General features: G+C 31.6%; 5 protein-coding genes across 7 annotated transcripts in view; 2 read left to right on the top strand and 3 right to left on the bottom strand.

Moving 5' to 3' along the window:
* Positions 1-1,097, bottom strand: part of LOC108576468 (alpha- and gamma-adaptin-binding protein p34-like) — a 1,546-nt gene extending 449 nt beyond the window's left edge. Inside the window, 4 exon segments of the mRNA XM_017939475.1 lie at positions 2-183; positions 259-373; positions 441-610; positions 750-1,097. Coding sequence (XP_017794964.1) covers positions 2-183; positions 259-373; positions 441-610; positions 750-813 — 531 coding nt within the window. The 5' untranslated portion in view covers positions 814-1,097.
* Positions 1,098-1,489: 392 nt separating this feature from the next.
* Positions 1,490-3,188, bottom strand: LOC108576368 (26S protease regulatory subunit 6B). Its single transcript, XM_017939341.1, has 6 exons — positions 3,119-3,188; positions 2,839-2,931; positions 2,416-2,749; positions 2,142-2,345; positions 1,790-2,054; positions 1,490-1,715 (listed from the first exon to the last, which is right to left on the bottom strand). The coding sequence occupies exons 1-6, from the start codon at positions 3,149-3,151 to the stop codon at positions 1,490-1,492; spliced, it is 1,155 nt and encodes a 384-aa protein (XP_017794830.1). The 5' UTR covers positions 3,152-3,188.
* Positions 3,189-3,793: 605 nt separating this feature from the next.
* On the top strand, positions 3,794-5,928 carry LOC108576454 (la-related protein 7). The gene is made up of 5 exons (XM_017939459.1): positions 3,794-4,101; positions 4,176-4,522; positions 4,595-5,497; positions 5,574-5,718; positions 5,777-5,928. The coding sequence occupies exons 1-5, from the start codon at positions 3,852-3,854 to the stop codon at positions 5,926-5,928; spliced, it is 1,797 nt and encodes a 598-aa protein (XP_017794948.1). The 5' UTR covers positions 3,794-3,851.
* A 155-nt stretch (positions 5,929-6,083) lies between these two features.
* Positions 6,084-8,063, bottom strand: LOC108576472 (H/ACA ribonucleoprotein complex subunit 1). Of its 3 annotated transcripts, none has more exons than XM_017939482.1 (4): positions 8,004-8,063; positions 6,844-6,980; positions 6,542-6,782; positions 6,084-6,465 (listed from the first exon to the last, which is right to left on the bottom strand). In XM_017939482.1, exons 2-4 carry the CDS (start codon positions 6,960-6,962, stop codon positions 6,205-6,207), a joined length of 621 nt encoding a protein of 206 aa, XP_017794971.1. In that variant the 5' UTR covers positions 6,963-6,980; positions 8,004-8,063; the 3' UTR covers positions 6,084-6,204. The 3 variants fall into 3 exon arrangements, with proteins under 3 accessions (XP_017794971.1, XP_017794969.1, XP_017794970.1); XM_017939480.1 differs by lacking the exon at positions 8,004-8,063 and adding an exon at positions 7,176-7,251; XM_017939481.1 differs by lacking the exon at positions 8,004-8,063 and adding an exon at positions 7,065-7,146.
* A 90-nt stretch (positions 8,064-8,153) lies between these two features.
* Positions 8,154-11,245, top strand: LOC108576458 (dehydrodolichyl diphosphate synthase complex subunit Nus1). Its single transcript, XM_017939464.1, has 4 exons — positions 8,154-8,726; positions 10,201-10,320; positions 10,425-10,674; positions 10,766-11,245. Exons 1-4 carry the CDS (start codon positions 8,429-8,431, stop codon positions 10,854-10,856), a joined length of 759 nt encoding a protein of 252 aa, XP_017794953.1. The 5' UTR covers positions 8,154-8,428; the 3' UTR covers positions 10,857-11,245.
* The last annotated feature ends 293 nt before the right edge of the window (positions 11,246-11,538 follow it).

Below are 11,538 nucleotides of genomic sequence, written 5' to 3'. Positions count from 1 at the left end.
TGTTTAAGGATAGTTTTTATTGAAAACCTTTGAGCGTCATGTTTGGCCACATATGAGCATGTAAAGCTTCAATGATCCTTTCAATACCATATTTGTTATTCTCTGAATCAGCTTCTGAAGCATCTACATCAGGTCTATTTAATTCAATCAACTCAAATCTGTTTTGCAGACACCATTTTATCACTGAAATATACTAAGAACATGCTTAATGTTCAATAATAGGATGACACTTATGCATGAATTGTCATTTCACTATACCTTTGTCTCTAATAACAACATCTGTTATAAAATTACAAGAAAACAGTAGCACTTCTGCTTCTGCCAAAGAAGTAATCAAAGATGACCAATTCTTTAAATTTTGATCTGCATCTTCCTAAGGAAATCAGGGCTGAAAATTATTCGCTCTGTCGAAAGTTCTTTTTATAAGTTAAATATCTTACTGCTTGTGGGTCATGATGTACAATGAGTGCTTCTACACCATCGATTGATATATCTGGAGAAGGATTTTCTGTAACACATATCAACACCTGTGTTTTGTAATATTTATTTTGAATGTTCCACAAATGATATTCAAACTGATCTTGGTTAGACAATTTTTCTGCTCCTATACCTGTGAGATAAAAAAGAATAAGAAAACATGAAAAGTCATTGGAATGTAATTTCTATTCATCTATTTATATCAGAAGTTCAATTCGTCAGATTTTTTTACATCGATGTTCATATTCGAAAGATGTAAAGTCTCAACTTACTGGTCGCAATTTCATTAGCTTTTCCTTTTTCAGTGCTTACTATTAATAATCGTGGTAAATTCATTGTGATAAAATTTTGTAGCAGTGTTAAAAATCAACAGCTTCGAAGTATGTTACAAAATTTAAAAGACCCTGTTTACTGTTTACCGCGTAGGTTATGATTAAGGTCTCTATATCAACCGACATAAAAATGTGATGCGCTGAATATGTAAAAATATATCACTTTCGTTCAATATGTAGCAATATCTTTCACTGCATTTGATGACGAATAAATTATATTATTTTAAACATCGGTGCAACTCCATTTTACAGTATTGCGTGATGGACGATTCCAATGATGTTTGTCATTATTTGATCATCAAAACAACTAAAGTAATTTTAACTAGTTTCATGTCATATATTATTTGAAACAGTTTTAATGAAAAAATATATATGTAACAATCTTGTTTACTAAATTGTATAAATTTAATAGAAATAATTGACATTAAAGGATTTATTATCAATTTTTATAACAGGTTAATTACCCGCGATAATTGTCCTTCTGTATCTTTTCTATTTTTAACTACAAACAATCGGTTATTTATAATTTGCATATAGAGAAATATAAAGTGTGTATAATTAATAAGACAAGAATTGTGTAAACGTATATTGATTATTAGATTCATAGCAATACATGAACTTGTAAATACATATGTGGCCATAAAATGTAAACGACACGTAGCGGTACGCTCCTTTCCTTTTTATTTGTAGAATTCGTGTTCAGATTCATCCTTCTTAATAATATCAGCACCAGAGATTCTATCTGGTCGTGCTACGTAATCTTCGAGGTCCACCTCTTCGCTTAAATTCATTTTCGCGGTGATTGTTGAAAATATTAAACGTTTTTGCCGACGATCAGGCAAAGGAAATTCAATCTTTCGATCTAATCTACCAGGACGCAATAATGCAGGGTCCAATGTATCCGCTCTGAAAAATATACGAATAAATTATTGTGACCAGGTATGACTATGTTCGTTAATTTTATACAGTAAAAATCTTACCTATTTGTAGCCATAATGACTTTAACATTAGTAGTCTGATCAAAACCATCCATTTGGTTCAGTAATTCCAACAGAATACGTTGTACTTCACGATCAGCTCCTGTCTGAGCATCGAATCTTTTCGTAGCTATAGCATCGATCTCATCAACAAAAATTATAGCTGGTGAATTCTCCTTAGCTAAACGGAAGACATCTCGGACCATTCTTGGCCCTTCACCCAAATATTTCTGTACAAATTCTGATCCTACTACGCGAATAAAAGCAGCTAAAAATAATAATAAAATCAAGTTAATATATATCTCGTTTCTACAGATATTCTGAAATTGTATAAAATTTTAAATATGGTATGCACCTGTAGTATGTCTAGCTACAGCTTTTGCAAGCATAGTTTTACCACATCCAGGGGGTCCATACATTAACACACCCCTTGGTGGGTCAATACCAATCTGCTTATATAGCTCAAAATGAGTTAAAGGTAGTTCTACAGCTTCTCTAATCTCTTGTTTCTGCATATCCATACCTCCAATATCACTGTACTGGATATCAGGTTTCTCATCTATAAAATAAAACAATATATAAAACAAATTCTATCATATTTTCCATTAGATAATAATTGCAGTAATTACCTGCTTGCAGCATTGAGATACTTGAATCTGCTTCTGGTGGCAGAACATCTACCAAAGCATTGCTGTGTTTATGAAGTGCCACACTGGCAGAAGGCTTTAACAGCTCTCTGTCAATAGTGGATAAGATCCGTACATAATAATTAGAGCCTGTAGTAGAACCTACAATACCAGTATTTTGGTCTACAGCTTCTAAAAATTGTCCAATCACTAAAGGGACACTTTGTATGCGCTTTACTTCTTCTTGAGCATGTAAGTATTCCTTCTTCAAGTTACGTTGCTCATCCTTAATATATTCTTCTTGGACTTCAAGAAATTCCAACATTCTTTGTAATTTCTATGGGATATAAAATTACCATTATAAAACTAGTTAATAAAATTTAAACAAACAGATGTAAAAAAAAATAGAATGTTAGATTATTTTACCTTGTATTTGGTATAAAGATCTTCAACATCCAGTTCATCTCCAGCACCAGTATAGTGGCCAATTACGGGCTTGCAATCCAACTCTCCAACATCCTAACATTTGAATTAAACATTTCAATCTATTTTCTAATAAAAGTGTGTAAAATTTTCGGGAACAGCGATGCATAAAAAATTAAACTGACTACAGATTGAGGTTACGACAGATGATATTAAATTAAAATGTAATTTCATATCTTTTTTATTAAATTTTGAAAGAAAATATCGATCAAAATGCATATACCTTATCAGGCAAAATGATACCCATTTCGTCCATTGCTTCAAACAGAACTCCTTCAGCAAATTCTAATAACTGAACATACGAATCAACGAATGACTTGAGATTTTTGAGCAGATTCACTTTAGTGATGGTATGCGTCAGGGGTGGCTGCCATTAACTACTTAATCGACGAGAGAAAGGAACTCGATAAAAGACCATATTTAAGAAATAAACAGAAATTTAGGAATTTAAGTGATTAAATATTTTTAGGAAATTGTATTCTAATTGTAAGTATTAATTTATGTTTCATATGTGTATATACTCCTTCACGCGATAACTGTAGTATTTAAAGAATAGAGTTTTTAACGGATTCTGAAATAATAAAACAAATTCCCTATAAATTTGTAATTTTGATGTCTTCAAGGTAATCATATATAAACGCTTTTTCAGACAATCCATCTGGATGTTATATGATTTTGGGCTTTATGTTTGCAAAGTTCCTCAACCGGGAAACATTTACAATTGAGATCGTAAACTTGAAAAATATCTCGTTACTTTTGAGTGCCATTTATGTACATTGATATATTGGAGATTTGTATTATTTTAGCTGCAAGATATGCACTAAGGTAACTATAAAACATTCGAATAAAGTTAACACTTACGTTCTTATTAAAAATGAAATTATAGGTAATTGGAAATAGAAAACATTTGGACACATTTATTCACCATTGTTTATTTTACGAATTTGTAAATAACAATGGTGATGGAAGAACAAGAATCTGATATGGAATTAGACTCAGAAAGGGTTCCTGTACCACAAGTGCAAAAAGCAGTACAAGAATCACATTTAGAGACAGTTAATAATATAACAAACATTTCACGAAGCAAACCCAGACTTAGAAAAAAGGCTTTACATGCTGCTATACTTAAACAAATGGAATTTTACTTCAGTGATGCAAATCTAAACAAAGACAGGTTCTTAAGTAATTTGCTTAAGGAAGATCCATGTAAGTTTTGTTAAAAATCCATTTCAGTTATATCTACCTTAAAATATATTTTAATCTATTTTGAAATGTTTTAGATGTTGATCTTAATGTTTTTACAAGTTTTAATAAAATAAAGGACCTAACTACTGATGTAAACAGAATAGCTAAAGCTCTAGAGGCATCTACAATGTTATCATTATCTGAAGATGGATTGAAGGTTCGTCGTATAACACGAATGGTACCAAAAGAAAATATAGAAGACTGTACAGTTTATGTTCAAAATTTGCCTCCAGATACAGATCATGAGACATTGAGTTCAATATTCTCTGAATATAGTCAGGTTGTATATATTTCCATTCCACGATTTCAAAACAATAAAAAACTAAAAGGTTTTGGATTTGTAGAATTTGCTACACCTGAAGGTGCTAAAAAGTGTCTAAAGGTAAATGGTTTACATATGTGTTGACAAAAAGTTTTAAATTATTTTTTACTGTCATACTAATGATTTTTGTAGGCATTCCAGAAAAAAGGCTGTGTTTTACCTTCATATACAGCTCCTGATGAACTGTTAAGTATTGCTACATTTAATGATGCAGAGAAAGATATAACATTAAAAGGGAAACAAGTAATAGCAAATGAAGAGAACAACTATAATGAAGATACTGCTGGGTATGAAGACTCAGAAAATGTTGAAATTAATAAAAATAATGAAAAGAACGAGGAATATGTAAATACTGATAATACTTCAGAAAATCATGAGAATAAAAATAAAAAGAAAATAAAGAAGAGAAAGCATAAAGATACAGAATCTTCAGAAACTGGTGAAATGGAAAAACCAATGGATAGTGAATTAATAAAAAATAAAAAGCAAAAGTTTAAACACTCTGATGATGTATATAATGCGGGAGCAAACTCAAGTGATGAAAAACAAACTGATATTTCCTTAGAAAGTGCATCAAAGAAATCAAATAAATGTAAAAAAAGTGTATCTATAAATGAGGAACAAGTAGCAAAAGACTATGACAAAAATGACCAAATGGTAACTGATAATAGTGCAATACTAACTACTGAAGAACAAGAAAATACCAATGAAAAGAAGAAGAAAAGGAAAAACCGGAAGAAGCGAAGTAAAATGGAGGATTTCAGTTACTGCATGGGGCTTCAAGTGATGGCTAAAAAAGACTGGAAATATCTTAGAAATAAATACTTGGAATTACAGAGAAGTAAAATGAAGCAACTTAAACAACATTTGAGGAAAACAAGATGGAATCAGTGGTCAAATTACGAGAAAAATAAACCAGAAAAAGAAGAAAACGACGAGAAGGATAATCCGACTACGTGTCGCTTTTCATTTACTCCAGGAGTTATAGTTAAAATTGAAATGGATAAACCATGTACAGATCCAAAAGGTTTTAAGGTATATATTTCGATTATAGGATAGTACAAGTATATAAAATAAACGTACCATATGTATATCTTGTGCATCTTTTCAGATTGAATTAAAAGCCAATAGTTTTGTAAAATATATAGATGTTGAAGATGGTTCGTGCCTTGCGTATATAAGATGTGACACAAACGAAAATGCACAAACGTTTACGCAAAAACCCAATGAAGAAAGGCACATGACAATATTAGAAGGTAAGAGTATTATTTTGTATACATCTTGACACATAACTTCATCTCTTTTACTGCACAGGTGAAGAAGAAAAAATGTATTGGAATAAAATCTTACATGATAGAGAGGAAAAATTAAGTAAAAGGGTTAAAGTAAAACAAAGGGGGAGGAATAAATTGCTAAAAAAAGCAGAAAAGGAACTCGGGAAGCATATTAAATTTGATGAAGTGTAAAGATAGTGAACTCGTTTCCTGTGAAATATATTCAATAATTGTATGTATATAAATAAAACATAAGAGGTTTTGTATTATGAATTCAGTTATAAAAACAAAAGATAACTATTATTTAACAAAGTGTTGATGGAAATAGTAAATCATATATTGTTCTCATTATGTTTCTCTTTTTTTGATTACATACTAATAATTGTCCATATTTTAGTCCGTTTAATGAAATTAAGGTATTCTTATAATATAATGTCTTTACATAAAAATTCATCATAGTCTACTCTTCTACCACTTTCCTCTGCCATGACCTCTATCATTGCGTCCAAATCCTCCTCCTCCGCGGCTTCTGAACCCACCGCCTCCACCTCCACCGCCCCTACTTCCGAAACCACCACGTCCAAATGATGGCCTACCTCGACCACCGCGACCACCACCTCCGCCGCCCCTTCTCATTCCTCGTCCACCACCTCCTCTTTTTTGTACTGTACCAGGAGCTTTAGGCAGAAACCTTTGCAAAGGTAATAACTTTGCAGGGTCAATGAATAACTGCAATATAACACCATAGTAGTAATTGTTGAATATAGTATGACCAACTTCATTTTATATTTGCAAATAAATATACCTGTGTATCTTTCTGGAAGCTAGATGCTTTCATATTATCTGAAAGTTTTATGGACACATAATAATCCCTAATATTACCAAATATTTCATCTATTTTTCCAATTTGTTGTTTGTTTTCTGTATAAATTGGAGCATTGAAGAAAGGTACTTGCTCTATATCTACTTTAGCAACTAAATCATCTTGGACTGTCCATGTGAAGTGACCTAAGGGAGTCACCTCTTCTGGTGGACCCTGATCAAACCTATAATATTTGAACTATTATTAGTTTGTTTTAATATGCGATCATTAAATATAATATTTACCCTCTTCCTCCTCTATCACCACCACGTCCTCCTCGAAATCCTCCTCTGCCTCTTCCACCACGAAATCCACCTCCACCACCTCTTCCAAATCCGCCACCTCCACGACCCCGAAATGACATTTTTCTATTCTACACTTACTGAAAAAATGAAGTTCATCCTACTATTAATTCAAAAATACATATAATATATTGAATAAGCATAACGAAAACCACGTGCCTAACCTATGAAAAGTAATGATCGTGAAATGAAAGAATTTCTATTCTTACACAATTATAAGGCACTTTTCACTGTCTAAACTGTTAATTAATCGATACGTTAGAAGTAATGCTTACACTATACTGTTCGTATAAGTATTATAATTCGTTAATACAAATTGGCGGCACTTTCTTTCGTTACTCACGTTTTATACTGTTTATACCAGAACGTGGTACTACGCATGCGCAGTACAAACATATGGTAGGATGAATGTTTAAAAAATATTAAGATATTAATTGTAAAAATAGTAGCATTGCAAATTCTATAAAATTTAATATAATATGTACATAATTTTGCAAGAATTACTAATCCTTATTCTGTTCACTGAAATTCATACAATTTTTAACAAGATTCATGTTTCAAAATTACATTTTAGAATCAATTTTTATATTAATGTATTTCATTGTTAACATTTTTTACTTTTTTTTAAAGTATATTTACATTATGTACATGATAACAGATTTTAATGGTTCAGATACACTTGTAAGCCGATAATTTTTTTGATCATAGTGTATTCAAAACTTCGATAAACAGCAATTGCAGCTGCAGCTCTTATAAATTAAACATAACCTAAAAATTCAGTACAGTTATAGTGAACAAAATGTTTTTAGTGTGCCGATACATTGAAAACATTATGTCGCTCATATTTTCATAACAATTTTTAATTTATTTCATAATTAATATAGCCATGTTTTGTTAAAAATCTTATTGCTTAGTTGAATTCTAGCCGATCTTCCTTTATATCTAATTCCATCGTCCAACCCAATATGACCTTGATATCAATCAAACAGTACTGAATATATTTTATCTTCATACATTTCTTCCATGACCCTGACTATTGTTTACTTAATTGGCAAATCTGCCACCTTCGCTAATAAAAAATATTTATTGCGCAAAAACCTAACCTCTCGTATAAAGTAACTAGGAGATAAATTGTTGGTATATCGTCTTCTAACGATGTAATCATACGGCATTGCCTGTACTATCGTTCAGATAAGCGTGAAACGCATTGTTTTAAACAACGTAAAACTGTGTTTCGATAATATAATCGCAGGGGTACGCCAATTAGTAACATAACTAGATGATGAAACGTTCATGTAATGTAACGAATAACATGTCGAGTTTTAGTGTTCCTCATCGACAGAAGAGTGCGTACGTCATTCAACGTGAGCAGGTGCACACGTGAGGTGACCGTCTGCTAGACGAGTCAGTGGTTAGGTGCACGAGTCTCCTCGTGACGTTCCCCCGGGTAGTTTTGAAAAGCAGTTGTCTTTTCACCAGTTTCGCCAGTGATTATGTTACATAGAGCCGCGGATCACTGGACGGCATTATGGTCACAGTATTTCGCATATTATTAATACTACTCCACTTTTCATGTGACTTACTTACTGCGGTTCATAATTGCTTCATGATCCTTCACCGTAAGTGTATCGAGATCTGGTACGGCGAAAACTTAAGGACAGAGGTCGAAATGCTGACGCGTACCGCGAACAGAATGAAAAATTTACCGAGACATATAGTGGTCATTTTCGGCGCGAAGGAAGATGATATATTATTCGATTGCATACGAATTATTGGATGGTGTATTACGCTTGGTGTACCGTACATCAGTTTCTTTGATATCAACGGTAATGTTTATCTTTGTTTCTCGCTTTAATAAAATTGCTATTGACGTTACACAATTGTATTCCTTTCATTTTTTAAACGTAATTTTTGTTACTGTATTATAGAAATTGGTTGGGCGCGCGAAAATGATAGAAGTGAATTTCTGATGTAACTGTGATGAATAGGTTTTGTATTATCACATGTCTCTTGTGTTACTCATTGTATTCAAATATTGGAAGATTATGTATTTTTGCCAGCCATGTTACATTTATCATTTTTGATGCATGTTTCCATGCAATTTGTGTATGAGAAAAGTGGAAACAAAATGTAGTTACCGTAATTTTTTTATAAAGGGTGTAGAAACAATGGTTCTGTCAATATTTGGAGTACTTCATGACATAAATTTTATCTTAAAATAACTATTATTTCAGTTTCTGATAAAGATAATGTATTTAGTAACTTTATGTCATCAATTTTTCATGATGAACTATATACCTGGTCAGGCATATCCCTTTGTCGTTAATATTTCTGAGCATACATATTTATCTCATATATTATTTAGTCTAACCTCAAATCTAAATTACCTTTGAACATTATGTTGATAATGAGATTTCCTTTGAACTAATACATCTACAGTCTATGCATTTTCAAGTCAAGTTTTTCTGAACAACTTTTATAAAATTCCAAACTTAAACTTATGCATAAATGGTTATGAATTGTGTTCTGAAACATGTTTTATTCAAATCATGCAAATGATGCACAATTTTTATAGGCTGCAACTATGTAGAAAAATATTTCTTTTTAAACATAAAAAGTATTTATCATAAACTGTTGATTAAATTATCTACTAACTCAAATTCCATCTGGTCTCATTTAGTATATTCACATAACAACACAAAGTGCTTTGATAAGTACAAAATGTTTCAAATAGTAAATCTTAAAATAATGCATTGTGTGTATTTGATTATTTAAAATTTATGACAGTTGTCTTTGATATAATCATTGTAAACTAAATATTATAACAGCAGAAAATTTTTTTAAGTTAGAACTTGAGGTATTTAAAAAGAATGTATTTCTTAAAACAATATCTACATATTTGGAATTATATAATGCAATGTTAGACAAATATTTCTCTATTTACAGTCAAGGATAAATCAAATAGACGCGCGACATGCATTATTATGCATAGTAAACTGCGATATTAAATTTAGAATCGGTTAATTGCAAAAATTTAACTATCGACATAGTACCAAATAACAAGAAAAATTTTCATAAAATTCACCACAAAAAGTGACACGAAGTATATCGATACTTTGCGATCGTAAAAACACTTGAAAAACGCCTTGAAAAATAAATGTTATCAATTACCACTTTGCCGGGCACCAAATTATTACGACCTAAAAATACCATAAATAATTTGCATATTTACTCCAGATAATTCTGCTGCTGATAATACAGTGCTTTTTTTGTATCTAATTATCAGTTTTCCTGTTATAGGTTTCTTAGTCCGAAATGAAAGTTTGCTGAAATACGAACTTGCAAATAGACGGCCTGATCTAATGGAGCGCATAAATTGGGGTAAGCCCAATGCAAGATTTGCACAGAATGGAATAACCGGTACGTTTCTGTGTGAAACAAATAAAAAAATCGCGATTTTAATGATTATTTAGTTGTATAATATTGGTACACATGGTGATGATCGAATTCTTTTTAATTTGCAGATTCCAAGTCAAAAACACGGGTATGTTTATTGTCTTGGCTGGACGGAAAAGGGGAAATAGTAACATTAACGAAAACATTAGCTGAAGCTGTCGTTACGGGAACGATTAAGTCGGAAGAAATAGATATTGATTTACTTGATGAAAAATTAAATTCACGGGGAATCCCAGACCCTGATTTGGGATTAATTTATGGCCGCCTTTGTTCCACGTATGGTGTTTTACCTTGGCAAACACGTATAACAGAATTTTTGTACGTTTAAGTCGATACTATTTTTACCTTGACTGTGTACATGCTGTTTTCGATGTTTAACATACAATGACACCCTACGTTCTTATTTCAGCTCGTTACCATTACACATTAGCCTAACTGCGAAAGATTTCGTACATTTGCTGGAGAAGTACAATAAATGCGAACAACGATATGGGAAATAACTGGAATTGTTGTTCTTCAGTTGTGTAAAGCTTTTTGATTCCCCGAAAAAAAAAAAAAGAAAAAGAAACAAAATGAAACAAGAAATAGTTTTTAAGGAGACTTTACGAAGACTGAACTTAAAACAATTTACAGATACTATTTTATAAGTGGTTGCGTGCTAATAAACTTACAACAGTGAAGCTAGCACCTCTGTGTGGCGCAAGTGTCGTTTTGTGTGGCGATTTTAACGTGTATCGATAAGAAGGAATTTAGGTAGCTTAATTTCAAGAGATTCTCGCGAATATGAAGAAAGGAAAATTCCACAAAACTTTGCAAAAGTGAAACCTCCTAATAATATTTTTAATTATGTGAAATAGAACAATTATTTTGACATAAGGTATTGATAATAACAGAGAAAAAAAGAGGAAAAATGCGGGAACGTGATGCTTCTACTTTCTTCTGAGTTAGAACCTTTTGTTTATTTCATTTTAATGTATTATAACAATAATAGTTTAATACTATTTAAAAAGTAATTTTGTAAGGATATACATAGAAAAGTGATGAAGGTTGTATGAGCAAACGATAAAGTTTCTAAAGAAGGATGGATATTGATTTAAAGACAAGTACAAATTTAACAAATTTAGAAGGTTACGGTACAATTTTAGTATAGTTGATTAGTAGATATCTTAAAATTCAACTTAT

This window comes from Habropoda laboriosa, unplaced genomic scaffold (assembly GCF_001263275.1).
Source record: "Habropoda laboriosa isolate 0110345459 unplaced genomic scaffold, ASM126327v1 scaffold291, whole genome shotgun sequence".
NCBI lineage: Eukaryota > Metazoa > Arthropoda > Insecta > Hymenoptera > Apidae > Habropoda > Habropoda laboriosa.
Note: the sequence above shows the minus strand (reverse complement) of the source record. Positions and strands in the feature narration are given on the sequence as shown.